Source organism: Typha angustifolia, chromosome 5 (assembly GCF_048772165.1).
Source record: "Typha angustifolia cultivar Huaian chromosome 5, ASM4877216v1, whole genome shotgun sequence".
Lineage (NCBI taxonomy): Eukaryota > Viridiplantae > Streptophyta > Magnoliopsida > Poales > Typhaceae > Typha > Typha angustifolia.
Window position 1 is genome coordinate 1,284,795 of NC_133243.1, and position 17,073 is coordinate 1,301,867.

General features: G+C 36.9%; 2 protein-coding genes across 2 annotated transcripts; one reads left to right on the forward strand and one right to left on the reverse strand.

Moving 5' to 3' along the window:
* Positions 1-6,767: 6,767 nt before the first annotated feature.
* On the forward strand, positions 6,768-8,265 carry LOC140760501 (uncharacterized). The gene is made up of 2 exons (XM_073097482.1): positions 6,768-7,802; positions 7,929-8,265. The coding sequence occupies exons 1-2, from the start codon at positions 7,043-7,045 to the stop codon at positions 8,006-8,008; spliced, it is 840 nt and encodes a 279-aa protein (XP_072953583.1). The 5' UTR covers positions 6,768-7,042; the 3' UTR covers positions 8,009-8,265.
* Positions 8,266-8,854: 589 nt separating this feature from the next.
* On the reverse strand, positions 8,855-16,259 carry LOC140760158 (uncharacterized). The gene is made up of 12 exons (XM_073096994.1): positions 15,985-16,259; positions 15,663-15,792; positions 15,218-15,301; positions 14,268-14,384; positions 13,975-14,166; positions 13,563-13,697; positions 12,965-13,449; positions 10,920-11,019; positions 10,301-10,360; positions 10,131-10,223; positions 9,938-10,057; positions 8,855-9,747 (listed from the first exon to the last, which is right to left on the reverse strand). The coding sequence occupies exons 1-12, from the start codon at positions 16,065-16,067 to the stop codon at positions 9,400-9,402; spliced, it is 1,947 nt and encodes a 648-aa protein (XP_072953095.1). The 5' UTR covers positions 16,068-16,259; the 3' UTR covers positions 8,855-9,399.
* Between the last annotated feature and the right edge of the window lie 814 nt (positions 16,260-17,073).

The following is a 17,073-nucleotide window of genomic DNA, read 5'->3' on the forward strand; positions in this document are numbered from 1 at the left end:
ATTGCCTAGGGTTTAGATACATACGTGTGTCTAGCTGTTTTTTTAATTGGTATCAGAGCAGGTTCTCTCACCCTAAGAGAGATATCAAATAGGCATGGATTTTCATAGAAATAGACCATCATCTATTAGACCTCCTATTCTAGATGGATTAAATTATGGATACGAGGGACCATCCCAAGTGAGGTATCATTTACTTGTTATACATCTTTTTTTGAACCTAAAAATGTGAAGGAAGCATTGTTAGACGATTCTTGGGTTAATGCTATGCATGAGGAATTAGAGCAATTTTCTAGGAATGATGTTTGGTTTTTAGTTCCTAAACCTAAGAATGTGAACGTAATTGGAACAAAATATATATATAAGAATAAAAGTGATGAACATGGCAATATAGTTCGAAACAAAGCCAGACTTGTAGCACAGGGATACACTCAGGTTGAGGGTATAAATTTTGATGAGACATTTACTCCTGTTGCTAGATTAGAGTCTATTCGTATACTGCTTGTCATTTCTTGTCATTTAAAATTTAAATTGTTTCAAATAGATGTTAAAAGTGCTTTCTTGAATAGTATCTTGAATGAAGATGTTTAAATGGAACAACCTAAAGGTTTCGAAGATCATAAATTTTCTTCTCATGTTTTTAAATTGAAAAAGGCTCTTTACAGGCTAAAACAAGCTTCAAGAGCTTGGTATGAGAAGTTGACCACTTTTTAGTGGATATGGGGTTCACTCGAGGGGGAGTGGACAAGACATTGTTCATTAGACATGAGAACAAGAGTTTAGTTGTGGCACAAATATATGTGAATGACATTGTTATCGAAGCGACGAGTCAATTTTTAGCTAAGGAGTTTGCAGATCTCATGCACAGTCATTTTGAGGTGAGCATGATGGGTGAGTTGAAGTTCTTTTCAGGGCTTCAAATTACTCAATTGGAGAGAGAGATTTTTATTGCTCAAACCAAGTATGTTAAGGATCTTGTGACTAAATTCGGTTTAGAAAATACAAAACATGCTAGAATTTCTATGAGTACAACTACCAAACTAGGTAAAGACATTTCAGGAAAAAGTGTTGATCAGACACTATATAGGAGCATGATTGGTAGTCTTTGTACTTAACTGCTAGTAGACTAGACATTGCATTTAGTGTCGGTGTGTGTGCTAGGTTTCAGTCTGAACCTAAGGAGACACATTTGTTTGCTGTGAAATGTATCATAAAATATGTCAGTGGCACAGTTGAGTTAGGTATCTGGTTTACTTATGACTCGGGTGCTATCATATCGAGATACACGGATTCTGATTGGGCAGGTTCATGTGATGACAGAAAAAGTACTTCAAGTGGATGTTTTTATGTTGGAAACAATCTGGTTGCTTGGCACAGTAAGAAACAAAACTTGATATCTTTATCTACTGCGGAGGCCGAGTACATTACAGCAAGGAGTTGTTGTTCTCAGTTATTGTGGATGAAACAGATGTTCAAGGATTATGGTATTGAACAAGATACTATGGTGCTTTATTGTGACAATATGAGTGTTATTAATATATCGAAAAATCATGTTCAACACTCGCGTACAAAACACATTGATATCTGACATCATTTTATACGCGAGTTAGTTGAAGACAAAATGATATTACTGGAACATATTGAGACAGAAAAACAATTGGGAAATTTATTTAAAAACCTTTGGATATACAGAGATTTGAGTATCTTCGTACTTCTTTAAAATTTTTGCTTTGGACTGATTTTCTTTTATTTGTGTTTTGGTTTGTGAGTTTTTTTGTATTTCATGTCGTTTTTTAGGTTTTCTTTTACTCTAAAATTTTCTCTTTGGTTTTAGTTTCAGATTTGTCGAGAGTTTTATATTTTTTTTTTTTTAAATTGATGCACTTCTAGATTCAAAAATATATTTTTGACATATGAATATGACTTTTTCTTGATTATGAGTTATTATAGTCAATTTTGTCATCTTGTAGTATATTGTATCTTTTCTGATTTATTCACTCTCTCGACTTCTATAATAACTAAACAAAATTTAATGCACTCATAACGTGTGTATATTCTTATATGAGCATGACATCACGAAATATTTTTTTAAATATCTCACTATTGACTTTGATTTGCACAGTTTGACCTCATGCTTAGTCATCAAAAATGTGTTCATAAAAGATCAATGAAAAGGGCTACAATGAGTTAGTGTGAAAGTCGTCTTGTTTAGAGTCCAGTTTGATTCAGTACATTGTTTGCAAATTCAAGAAAAAAAAATGATATATGTGAATATCTACTTGCACATTGTTTAATTTGTACTACAAGAAAATGGCTATTTACTCATGTGTGAAAGCCATCAGTTAGGATCAAGCCTTCCTCCTTCATGCCATGCTGACGGGGATTTCTATTGATTTGGCTGCCATCATATACGATTCTATTTCGACTGCTGCACAAAAAGAAGCCCCTCGTGAAAGTTTGTCGTTTGGTATTTTCATTACCAAACTGTGCACTCAGAGTGAGGTAAGAATGGACGCCTCAGAACCTTCGCTTACTGCACAAAAACCATCGGATCGGATAACAATAAAGAGGAGTCAAGCTCATGATCAACCGTCGTCACCTTACAAGCCAACCTCCTCTTCTGCCGTTGGACGTCCATCACATCACGACAATTCTGCTGACAGTTCTGACAATGATTCCTATCACCCTGAGGGGGAGTTACCACTATTCTCTGACCGGTTTGATCAACTTAGCACTCAGGTGTAAGATTTATATTTGGCCGTGAATGATTTACGGGCTGAGCAAGCTCGTCAAGGGACTATGCTCGACTCCGTGTTGTCAATCCTTCACCGTCAATTTCCTCCTAGTTCTTAGTCTTTGGAAATTTGTGTCAAAAATGGGGAGAGTTAGATGTGATTGGAGTGAGTCTATTAAGTGTTTTAGGAGGAGTTTACTAGTGTAGGGGAAGTTTACTGTGGTTAACTTTGTTTGCTTGTGAACTTTGTTTGCTTTACTATGGTTAACTTTGTTTACTTGTGAACTTGTGTTTGCTTGATAACTTGTATTTGAATTGTTTTTCATTTTAAGTTATTTTCACTTGATCTTGGATTGATATATTTTTTTATTTGCAGGGATTAACGTGCTAAATATTCTAGACTTGTTGAATGTTCATTTAGGATTCTTTGTAATAACTTGTAATCTAGATGTTTTGTCACAAATTGCCAAAGGGGGAGATTGTTAAGTTTTTAATTGTTGGCAATTGTGTATAAAATATTCTAAGTGTTTTTATACATGTACATGAGCGTTTATACAAGTCTAGAAAGTATTTGTTTCGATGGATTGCAAGATTAATGGTGAGAAGGTTAAGTTCACATCGCGTTCACACCGCGTTCACAGGGCATTCACATAGATAGAGAGCAGCGTTCACAAGCGCGTTCGAACGCGGGCATATACGTTCGCACAAACAATAACATCACGTTCATAAGCGCGTTCAAACACGTTCACAATGTGTTCGCACAGACAGAAACATCGCGTTCACAAGCACGTTCGAACGTGGGTACATGCATTCGCACAGACAGAAACACCACGTTCACAAGCGCGTTCGAACGCGGGTACAAACGTTCGCACAGACAGAAAGTTCAGTTTCTGCGTGCGTTCGAACGCAGTCATAGCCCGTTTGAACGCACATGAGATTAAGTTATGTCGTTCTAACGCACTCGGGCCGCATTCGAACGCACCTATAAAGTTTGCAAATTTTTGGACTTTTGTGAGTTCGGATAAGACTTGGATTTGGTTCTATCTTTGAGATCATATATAAATATTATGATACCCTAACTCTAGGGGGGTTGAAGAAGTATTATTGAATGAGACTTCTGGAGGCTACATCGGTTCTTCAATTGACAAGGTCTTACTTTTGTAAAAGCTTAATCTTTCATCTTAAGGGCTATCTAGACGAAAGATCAATCTCGAGGGCTACTGAGGTTGGATATCAATCACGAGAAGTAGTGAATCATGGGTTCTAGCAAGTAAGACTGAGAAGAACAAAGTCGTGATGATCGACAGTTTGTCTTATAAGTCAGTTTTGTAACTGCTACTATTCTAGTGATTGGTTTTGATCCGAGTTTGGATCCATGGTTTTTTTTCCGTTTGGGTTTTTCCACATTAAAATCTCGGCGTTCATCTCTGCTTTCGTTTTTAATATTTCTTCTGACTTTTACTTAAGCGAACGAGCGATATCATTGCCTAGGGTTTAGATACATACGTGTGTCTAGCTGTTTTTTCAAAGTATTCTAGCCGACTTGTGCCTGTTGTTACACCACGGGAGAAAGTTTACAAAGAACTATATTTGGGGTTACTTCGTTAAATATTACAAGAATGAGAAGCCCAAATGAGACAATGCCACCATCTCCTTAATAGCCAAATAAGATGACCATGCTCAAGACTTTGAGTGCTAATAATCTGTCTAACCAAAAAAAAAAACTCAAACCCAAGCTCTCTCGCCCTCTTTCTTTCACTCTTATTGAAACCCAAGCCCTAGAAGAAAAAACCCTCTCTATCTAGACATCACGATGGAATGGGCTAGAAATCCCTATTACACTCTTTGGAGAATGTCCAAAGAGCCCTCAAATAATATTAGATAAGTTTGCCCTTTATATGAGTTTTAAATCATCATAACAAGTGGTCCATGAATTTGGCCATAGGACATAGATTGGTTTCTACTTATTTGGGGATGCAACTAGTTGTTTTGTACCTATTTGGAGATGTATCTGGTGGTCCTGTAACTATTTTGATGTAGTGCAGGTGATAAATAAGTTATATGCACCATCTATAAAATTTAACATACTATGGAACACATTTTGATATCTATATTTATGATATTAATATTTGTTTTGATAGTTATATGCAATAGGATATTCATGTTTGTGATAGGGTTAGTGCAATTGAATTATGTGCAAGTAATAGGGTTAAAGCAATTTCTCATTTTGTTTATAATATCAAGCTTTCTAAATTTTTAATTAATGCAGTTATTTGGTCAAGTTATTTTACATTAATACAAAATTTGTAGCATATCAATCTAATTAGTACATTATGTCTTCTATCTAGACAAAATAATTTAAAGAACAGAAAGAGGCTACTACAATGACCTTAAAATGGAGTTCATTACAACAACATAACTAGTCATGGCTCACATTCACCAAACATGACACCATGATGGCCATTACAATAATCACAAAATAAATGGATATAAATATATGTAGACAAGCAATCTTCTTATCCAGCAAGTCCACATCTTGTTTTCCATCTTTTAGCCTCAACCATACTAAGATGGTACTTTAGATCTAAAGTTGATATCATCACACCATGCAAAAAAACAAAAAAATGGCATTGATCTTCCTGTTATTATTCCAAATAGATGTTATTATTATTAAGAAATTACCTTATCCCTTTGTATTATACCCACCAAATTAGTGCATTATATTTGTCCATCCAAGGCAACAGTAAAACATATTTTTGTTTATCAAACATAGGAAAAAAATAAAGATGAAAATTAATATGAATATTTGAAAGGAAAAACTAACTTGGGCTTATTTTGTAAATTACACAAAAGAAATCACAACTCAATTTTCAAAGAAATCAGTTATCATGGATTTAGTATATAAAACTAACTTGAGCTCATTTTGGAGATAGGGGGTTTAATTACCTTTATTAATGGTGCAGAGTGTACTGATGATATTTCCTTACTAGTGGCCATGGATGTCTGAGCAACAATTATTGCCTCAATTGAGTCTTTGGAGCAATCACAGGATGAGATGATATGGAAGATGAGAGAGATTCTTAAATAAGATGGAAGATTCTTTGGGAAATGTTCTTAAATAAGATGATGAACGGTAATTTTACTTTGAAAATTTTCCTTAATTTTATTTTATTTGTGTTATTAACTATGTGATGAATTTCAAATTCTGTTAAGATTGAGGAAGAAGCTTGTGGTTAATATATATATTTCTATTAATCTAAACCTCATGCCGGTTCTTACGGGCTATAAATCGATTCTTCCTTCTTCTATTATAAATTAGATTTTTAGATATCGGATATTAATTGTTTTCTTAAAAAAATGTATCTAATACTTTAAAATTCTTACTTCATATTTTCTTAAAGCAAGAAAAAACTTAATTTCTGCAAAAAGTAAAATTACTCATTAAAAGATAATCTTTCTATCCACCGGTGATTGAGTTCATTAGTGATTGGTAGAGTCCCAAAGCCAAGACCAACTTTCCCTCTCCTCCTCCCCGTCCCCTTCCAACACCATCCTCCCTTGCAACCGCCTTAGAGTCCCCCAATAGGCTCCACTTGCTCCAGTCGGCATCGGCGTTCCTCCTTTATTGGCTTGGCTTGGGTTGTTGCTCACTCACCCTACGACGTCAAGGAACTAGAGAGAGATAGGTAATTATGGTTCTGGAGGGAAGAAGACGAGAAGAGAAGAATAGGTGGTCGAGGTGAGGTGGGATGGGCGGTAGAGGAAAGAATTTTGGGTGGAAGAGTAGAGAGGGAGGGAAGAGAAGGCGAAATATGTGAGTTAAAAGTCGTTGTCTAAGTCAGTGATTTTACTAAAAATGAATCGCTTTCTCAATATTAAGAGATTTATTTCGGTCATATATATATATATATATATATATATATATATATATATATATATTAGTTTTAGATTTATTCCTATTTTCCTGCTCATCCAACCTAAATTAAGGAGTGGTGGTCATACCATTTCCCCCCCTCAGCAAATACAAATTTAGAGTGGATGAGACGAGCGGTGGGCATTGCAGCCCGGAGCGACGGGGGGTTGGGAGCTCCTCTTTCTCCCTTCAAGAAAACAAGAGACTTAACATCCCTTCCCTTCTTTGGCCTCTCCTCCTCTTCTTCTTCTTCTCCTTAGATCTCCTTCTTTTTTGAAGGAGCTAGGAGACCATTCTCCTCACCTCCTCTCCCTCCTCCTCCTCCTCCTCCTCCTCCGATGCCCATCAGAAGAGGAGGAGCTTCTGGTACTTGAGAAGATTGGGAAATAAATAGAAGGATGATGAGTAATACAAAGGTGAAGGACTGCATACCATTTTCCTCCTCCTCCTCCTCCTCCTCGTCTTGGCCGTTAGAGAGCGAACTCGATGACGATGATGAAGAGGAGGATGATGATGAGGAAGAGGAGGACGAGAAGGAGGAGGAGGTGGTGGTGATGACGGTGATGGCGGTGACGGACGAGCCCCCTCAAACATGGGCTACTACTACTACTGCCAACAGCAGCAGCATGATCGGAAACCGAAAGCGGCTGCTATCGAAGCAGTTATCCATGAAGGAGACGACGAGGGAGGCGAAGTGGGAAAAACGGCGGCGCCAAATACTACAGAGGCGACGCAGGATGACGTCGAAGAGTAAGGAAGAAGGCGAGAGCAGCAGCGAGGTTGAAGGGATGGAGGAGAAGAAGAGAGACGGATGCGGATCAGCTCCGTTAGCTGGGAGGGTCCGGAGTTTGACGGACGAGGATCTCGATGAGCTGCGGGGATCTATCGAGCTTGGATTCGGGTTCAACGAGGATGACGGCGGGCAACATCTCCGCAACACCCTCCCCGCCCTCGACCTCTACTTCGCCGTCAACCGGCAGTTCTCTGACCCTAAGATGCGGTTCTCACCGACTGCCACGTCCACCCCTTCGGCCGCCTCCTCTTCCTCCATCCTCTACGGCACTCCGAGCCCAAGGAGCCCTATCGAGCAACCGCAACCCCCGCCACCGCCGCCGCCAAAGTCCTCGTCGGCAGATACTTGGAAGATCTTTAGACCTGGTATATATATCTATATATATATTCAAAATTTATTTTCTTTTGGTTTGTTTTATTTTTTTTTTCTTGCTGATTATTTATGAGAATTAATGGTTGGAAATTCTTTGAATGCATGGATAAATTTGACAGGGGACAAACCGCAGCATGTGAAGACTAGGCTGAGACACTGGGCTCAAGCGGTGGCTTGTTCGTTGAGGCAATGCAATTGAATGAGAGGAGGACTACTCCGAGCCTGCTCATATATAATTAATTTAATATATCCTTCTGCCTGAGGAGAGGAGGCACCTAAGTACTTTTTCTTTCTTTTTTTCTTCATGTCACAAAGTTTATACGTACGTATGTATCTATCCATCTATCATTCATCCTTCTTAATTCTTCTCCTTCTCCTTCTTCTTCTCTTCCATTCTTTTCCATTCTTTTGTGTTTCTTCTTCTTTTTTCACCGCCATTTTTTCCCCTTTTTGTTGTTGTTGTTGTTCATGTATCCGTATATTGATCATGGTAATTGAAGATGAGTAGGAAGAGGACGTGCCCATCCAAAAAGGAGAGAAGGAGAGATGTTGTGTCTGTTCTTCATGTATATGTCCGAGATTACATGCATCATCATGGTAAAGATGAGAAGATGAGTAGGAAAGGACGTGCCCATCCACAGAAAGAGAGAGAGAGAGAGAGAGAGAGAGAGAGAGAGAGAGAGAGAGAGAGAGAGAGAGGTCTGAAGAAAAGTTTAAGCTGAGAGAGGAAAATTGTAAAACTGTTGGGTTGTAATTCTTCTTCATATGATGATGATTGATATTCCTAAACTATCGCCATGTTCACATATAACTCAACATATATTTTTTATGGTGATTCAACTCTTCAGTTATTTAATATCACTTGATAGCATAGACAAAAAACATCAAAATTATTTTACTCTCAACTTTCATCCTTTTTTTTCTTTTAAAATAGAGATAAAATGGTTTTAGTAATATTTTCTTTAAAGTTTACAAATCTTTATCTGTACCAGTTATGCTACCAAACAATACTATCTGAAGTTATGCAACCATACAATACTTGGAAGCTTTTTGTCATTTATGTCATCTAGTGAAGTTAAGAAAATAGCAACTGACAATACTATACTGAAATACATTGTAGTGAATGAAATTTGACCATCTATACAACCTTCTCTCCCAACCTCAGGAAAGACAAGTTACAATTTACAAGCTCTCACATTATACAGAATATCTCCTCACCTTTATTGGATATGCATCCCCTAGAAAAAAATTGCTAGCATCAAGCACAAATATGCAAGTAGTCACTGAAGAACCTACAATCCATGTTCCTTTTAGTCATGGCTCACCGAATTAAATGTTCAGACGAACTTCTTGTTAATGATCTACTGCTTATTCCTTTCTATGAATGGCCTTCCTCACAATTTACAAAAATATACAAGGATTGATTGCCATTAGTCACACCATCATTAGGTCAGACCTCTTCAATCTTCTTGAATGGAATAGTATTTGCTTCAAAATCCGCCCTTCTATCAACAACCTACACTTTAAGCATTGAATGGATACTTCGTGCATTTAGATAGGATGCCAATTCTCAGCAATTCCATGTTTAGCTTAGGCAGGAGACTCATACTTGGAAGAGCTCTCGATGGTTTTGTTGTCAGGCAAGAAAAGGTACCGAAACCTCAAATCAAATGGAACGACGGTAAAACTTCGGACAGTTAGGAGCCTTTGTTTACGCTGTGATGTACAATCCCGAATAATTGCAACTTGGTCAGGGGAAAGGTAACGACAGATCCAGTCAACAAGCAGAGAATCCTCCACGACACCCTTGGCGAAACCGTGCAGCAACTTTGGCACAAGCAACTTTCCCTTGTCACTTATACCTATCGATGCTCTGATATAGTCCCTCATTGAGTTCTCCAGCTCCTGATGAACATTTTCAGCTGAGAAGATCTTTACCTGCACAATAACAGATCGGAGTTCTATAAATGTTGTCTATCATGTTGATGAGTTCAGCTGATCCTTAACATATAATTTATTGCATGAAGGCATATCTTCTCAAAACAGGGATAGTGTTAGGTGCATAATTTGATTGCACAGAAAGAGCCTATGCTAATAATACGGAAAATGTAGCAACCAATTAACTCACTGCAGGTGAAGAGAACATCCCACAGCTGAGGGCAAATACTGCTAGAGGCTCAGGGTTGTCGATCGAATATTTTCTGTGCTCCTCAGTAATCTTAAACTTATGAAGAGCCAAGATCAAAGCCTGAAAATAGTTGGAATAAGGGCTCTAATGACCAAAATTGAAGACAACAATTTAAGAGTCAATGTAATATTACAAGTTGCGGACGATGAACTGGTGCTTTCATCTTTAAAATGACATATTCAATTTCAGCTGCACTGACTGACTGGCCACCTACTGTGTAACATGCCTGCACCAACATATTGTTCTGTCATTATCTTTTGTCAAGGATATAACAACTGAGACTGCAAAGCCATTTAGTCAAACCTTTTGCATTAAAGAAAAAAGCTTGATGTCACTTCGAGGAACTCCATAAGCTAAATAGGCCTGACAGAAATCAGGTGGCACAAATTTCAGTTCATTAAAGCAATAACAACAGAAGATATAATGTAATAGCATATTAAAGCAAATACGGCACAGATCAACAATGTCGTAACCAACCCACTAATGTTGGATATCCACATATGTTGAAGGAACTAAGAAAGTACAGTTTTGCAGATACCAGAATAATTTAGTCAGGCAACCACACACAAGTGGGACATTTCCTCCACTGATCTTTCTTCAGTATTTTTCAAGGTAATTGAATTTGTGATTTTAAAGGATAAATAACAATCTTGCCAATTTCCTGTCAGATTACATCCATCTGAAGATAGATATAGACAAGAATGACATGCAGTTTCTAAATCAAAATTGACCAGCATCAAAAGAAGGGTTCAATTACAAGTTCATCTAGGATATAATCATCAATTAAGAAAAAGCACCAGAAGGTATTAAAGTGCCAAAGGTTGTTGACAAACTTTTGCCCTAAATACACAAATGCCATGCAGTCCACCAGACAATGCAATTAAGAAAACAGGAAAACTGGCATGAAGGGTACGATACGTACATGCATTATCAAGGCATTGTACAAGTTTATCCAGAAAGCTAGCCTCTCATCACAACTCATAGTAGCTGGGTTAACTTTTGCCAGTTGCTCCACAAGAAATCTGCAATCGATATAATCAAAGAAATAATTGTATAGATACTCATAGCTGAGTATCTTTCTAGAACTACGCTATTGTATGAATAATAGTGATTACTGATTTCCAGGTAAGGTGCGCTGAAAAGCTAATACTGCAAGGACATTATATAATCTTGTTAAACAAACAAAATTAAGCATTCTATGTGCTTAAAAGTACGAATATGAGATCATTTCAGAGAGCACCAGTATTATGCATTAGATTTTCTTCCATGTGGGTCAGAAGATCACATATTTTGGAACTTAAGACAATTCATAAAACACATTAGCTCTTGAAATCATCAAATTGTCGTCTCCCCCCCAGTTTTGGTTCTTGTTGAGAAAGCACAAGTTGCTTGGAAAAGCATTGTGCATGCTTCTATCAATTGGATAACACTTCAGTCTAGAACGTATTCTATTACAGTTTGTCCTCCACATATTTGGATGTATCAAAAAGGATAGAGCAGGTAGAAAACAACATACGAGTGCAATGAGCCAAGCTAAAAGATTAACCAATGGAGTAGATAGAGTATCTATGTAAATGCCTTTCTTTTTTTTTTCTCTTTTAATATGAGGCTGAAGTAAATGCTCAACAACTTCTTAACAAGTAAATCTTTTTTTCCAAAATGGGTTGAAATTTGAATACTTCACCAACATCACCAATAAAGAGCCATAGGGGGGAACGAATTCTGCATAGGTTGCTTTAGTGGTGGAAGAAAGAGCAATGTTATTGGAAATGCTCTTAATTTTCATCTACAACTGAAAATATATTCCTACATTTCAAGCGTCTTTTAAAAAAAAAAATCCATCCTCACACATTTGAAAACAGAGTTATTTAGCATGTAATTACCTTACCCTGAGGATAAGCTGGATAGACTTGTGAAGCTAAGGACAGCATACAAAGAAAAGAAAAGAAAAGAGAAAGAATTTGATTAGGAGTTTCCTGTCATAACCTACTGTGCAAATCGAATTAGTTCATATTTCTTATTTGTAACTACTATAATGGTGAACTATCATTTGAAATTACATGTCCAAATAAGACTGGTGAACTATCATTTGTAATCACTATAATAGAATTTGAACCAAGTGCATGGTAGGTACGTTGTATGCCCAAACTCTTTACTTTCTCTAATCTTATCAACAATCTAATTCAGATCGATCTTTATTTTCATTGATTTCTGCAGAAAATTGATAGGCAACATTGATTTCCCTCTAATCTGATAGTGTGCTTGTTAAAAGATATATCTCATTTTGTTATTGTGATACCTTTGAAAGTGATTCAAACCTAGGAAATTGGAACACTGAAGAAAAATATTTTTTTTTATCAGAGCAATCCTAGTTGGTTCTCCTGTGGAGGCATCCAATGTTGTTTGTTTTGTAGCAATCAGAATTTTATAAGTGGGATATTGTAACGACTTATCAGTAGTTGAGACTACCAGTAATAAAGATTATTTCAGTCTCATTCTTTCTCTAGTTATATGCTATATCCCATCTTCTAATTTCTTGTTCATTGTTTGAGATATTTCATATATATTAGTGCGAATTAAGGTAGATCTGTCTATTCTACACTAATGAATTAGGTTTCATATGACTTCCTCCTTTTGATTAAATTTTCCAATCTGGTGCCTAACCTGAATTATTGATGTTCTGTTGGCAATCACAAATCTCTTGAAGCTCTGTCCAAACAGAATATGTGAACAATTTCACATGAATATGCAACTTAAGAAGGAAATTTTTATAAATAAAAGACTGTGCAAAGGAAAGAGCATTCCAGGATAAGGTCCTTCAGATCCTTTCATAAAATCTAACTGAAGCTCAAGTAAACACAACTATATTATGGATGTAGAATGTGTCTCAAGGGTACTTAATTAAGCAATTTAATGATTTATATTATCAATTCTAGCATGAACGAAAAATTTTCACTAGTGTCAAACCTGAATTTTCTTAGCGCCTCAGCAGCATATTCCAGTTGTTCCTTTCCAACAGACATCCAAGATACCTCAGGTGCAAAACTGTAGCTTCCAATATCTCTCCAGTTTATCCTCCCATTAACTCCATAAGGATCAAAATTTTTAATTTGATCCATAATCTCATCATTGTGATTTGACTCAACAGAAGGACTTCGTAACATAGAAGGCATAATTGATGAATTCGAGAAAGATGTAAATGAAGAACTAGATAGGTGCCCAAGTGGTGAAGATGAAGAACACTCGGAAGAAGACACCTTTGAGGATACCTTAGATGATTCAGACAAACAGAGGAAAATGTTTCTCATGCATCGAAGCATTTCTTCTGAAAGCTGATTCGGGTTTTGCCAAAGGTCCCTATTAATATTGTCCATCTTCGAGTCTGTTTCATCAGATTGTTGGAAAGATGCATTCATTTCCCTTCCTCCATTCATACTGCATGATTCTAACATCTGCAGAGAAAAAGGGACAAATCTCTACTTTAGTTAATGTCTAAAGATCTGGAAGATTACTAATTTGAAACAAAAGAAGCTACTTCTCAAAGGTGAAAATAAACATAATAGACCTCCACTTGGTTATTGTCCAAAAGTATATTTCCTGAAACCAACTGTCCATCTTCATATCCAGATGATAGATCTTCTTCCATTGCTCGAGATATCTGACTTCCTCCAAATTTCAAATCTCTCAATGAAGATATCCTCTAAATGAGATACAAAGAAATTAGAGCAATGAAACACCAAGATATTACAACTGACACTTGAATAAGACAGTGAAAAATAACAGGCGATTGAAAAAAGAAGAATGTTCAAATGCTTGTTACACCTATCGATGCAGGATCTTGGGAGGGTAAGTTAACTCATCCTATTGGAAAGGGAATTTTGAAATGACACTATCAAGAGACATAAGGAAAGATTTAATCATCATACCAAGTGACACCCTCATGCAAAGACATATACAGTAGAAAATATATTATGTACCTCTTCCCACGTACAACTGGAAATCGATGTAGGTGGTTCTGATGATACAGATGGTACAAATCCTAGATTTGATTCCGCCATTTGTCTCTCTTTCCTTTCATGGCAAAATCGTAATTGCAAGGCTACCAACTCTTGTTCAAGCTTTGAAACTGTAATCTCCAGCGAAGCTATGCTAGCTAGAAGCTCCTGAGCCTAGAAAGTTTACATTAACCAGATATATCTCGATACAGTTATGCAGCATCAATATCAAGAAAAAGAAAGGAAAGCATCGGATTTCACTTAAAGAAGATTACCTTATATGGAAGCTTGGTAGGAGAATTTAATAATGGGATAGAATTATTTGCTACAGCATTTGCTAGAGCCACATGCAATTCTATCTCTTCTTGAAGCTTCCTCTGTAACTTCTTAACCTGCAGAGTTATGTTAGTAGCAGTCTGGTAAATATACTGCGATCATAAATACTTAACTGGGTCCAATATCACGCAATATTCTTAGGTAGTTCAGATGATTGACATTGTACACTAAAATTACAAGCAACAAATTCTAGAGGTTCAGACAAAATAGTTCTTGGAATGTACCTTTGATCAGATGGCAGAAAGAGGTCAACATGCTTAAAGTCCTTAAAGTAAATACATACACGAGAGGACCCACTAAGATCGATGGACAAAATTTGTGATGTTAAGGCATTTAAGGAAGTCTAATCAAAATCACAGGCACTGAAGATTTATGGATGTTCATAACTAATATTTAAGAAGGAAACTATTGACACACACTTAATCAATTAACAAAATAGGAAAGGCAAAACCTTGCAGACAACATTAAACTGCTACCCAATACAGACAGATAATCAGGGTGTTCTCTGGCAAAATGATATATTGGTTTGGCACTTGGCTGTTGCGAAATCAGAAAGAGACCAAACATGTAGATAGTGAATTATCCAAGCCAACCGAAACTGTTAATCCGAAAAGGCATAATAGATCCAAAAGGCTAGTAGAATAGCCTTGAATATAGAAAGAACAGGTGCTGGTCTGCTTATGCCATAAATTTTTAGAATAAGACATAATATTGGTCACTTTCCTACAATAATCCTGTAGCACCTCAGATGTGTTACATGATCAGGGCTCAGTAACACTCTCATGGAAATAACTGTCATCCTACCAACAAGCGTATCTGATTAATTATAGAACAAACATGTACCAACTACTGATAGAAGTAAGCAAAACAAGAGAAAAGCACACTTTACCTCTTCCTCAAGATGGGTTCGGTAACGCCGCATCCTTCCACTGCGCTTTCCTTCTCTTCTTCCATTACTGCTGCTCTTATCATCCTACGCGACACGAAAACATCAAAAGGTAGGACAATTGGTCAACAGTAACACAAGAAAGTATTCATCAGAAACAAAGGTAGAAGTCAAAGTTTTGTTCCATTTGGGTCCCAAAGTAAGTTTGTTCTTATTCTCCTCAATTCCACTGCCCAATTACTTGAAATCGATAGAGACATGAGACAGAAAAAATAAAAACAAAACAAAACACGCTTGCTTGGTATCACTGTCAAAGAAACGAACCAATCTAAAAATTCCACCAAATTGAGATGTAGGCATAGCAGAAAAACACTAGACAAGCATGAAACAAGCATATCAAGCAAAAAAGAGGACATGGGTATCGATCTAAATCAAGAAAAGCACCCACCTCCAGTCCCGAACAGCTCGCGGACGCATCCCCAGAAGACGACGCCGACGACGCCGCCGGATCCGAACGCCGAGATCCAAACCCCCTCTTCCCACCAACCTTCTTCATCGCCCTATGAATCGAGCTTCCCCTGCGAAGGAACCCCCACGAAGAATTCAGCACCAGGCCAACGGGAGCACCGACAATGGCGTAATGCCAAAAGCCACCCCAAAGAACAAAGCCACAGTCCCAATTTCCAATCACAAGAGAACAAAAAAAAATTCAAAAAGAGAGAGAGAAAGGATCCGAGAAGAAAGGAGCAGGAGGAGGAAGAGATTATTACAACTCTTGGAGATTCGCGGAAAGAACAACGCCATGGGAAGCAAACATCTCGCGACCCAAAGCCTCCGCTTTGAGGCACAGCATACCCACTTCTTCTCTTCCAGTCCTCCCTCCTCCCTTCTCCAACGCTATAATTGCTATGCCTCCCAAATACCACCAACCATTGGCGTGGAGTTTTATTGGTGGGTGGGGTGAGAATAAATAAATAAAATATACTAATAAATCTTCAACTCCACTTCCCAAATATACTTATAGTTACTATTAAAATGAGTAAGAAAAGAATGGAAGAAGAGAGAGTGGAGAAACTGGAAAGTGGTAAGAGTGAGATCACTATCTCCGGTTTTATGATTAGTCTTCGATTTGGTTAGTCTTTCACTCTCTCCTTCATCTTTCTTTCGCTTTCGTTCTTTCGGTTTTGGGATCTCCGCCCGGCATGGGGACAGCCTTTATTCCCCCACGCTTTTATTAAAGGTGGGGAGTGGCGAGGAGTGACTTCCATTTCTAATTCTAAGGGTTTAAAAAAAAAATTAAAACATATATAAATACGGTCTTCTAAATTCACTTACTGTTTTTCTATTATATTTAATTAAAACTATATGTTGAATTTAAAAAGACTTATTAGAAATAAAATTATAAATAATTGAATAAATTTTACAACACATCTAATATAATATTGATGAGATTTCAAATGATATCTTAAAAATCATACTTTATATTTTACCTATTTTATGATTCACACTCCATCTTTGAGGATTTTATAATCCGACCTATCTTTTTTCCCTATAATTCTTATTTAACAGTCTAAAGTTATTTTAACAAACTAACGTTGATCAAATTACTAAAATATCATCATTATTTCCTCTCATTTTCTATATCGCTCCACTATCTTTCTCACGTATCTTTTCTGTCGTCATGGTCATCGCTTTCGCTGTCACTACCTTTTCTCCTGCTTTTCTTCTTCTTTCTTTTTGGAAAGTGAAAAAAAATAAAGAAGATAGAAATAATTTACGTATTTACACGTTATTTTATATATTATAATAGAATATTTTTTTTCAGTATCGTCTGAGTTAACTAAGAGTATTAAATAAAA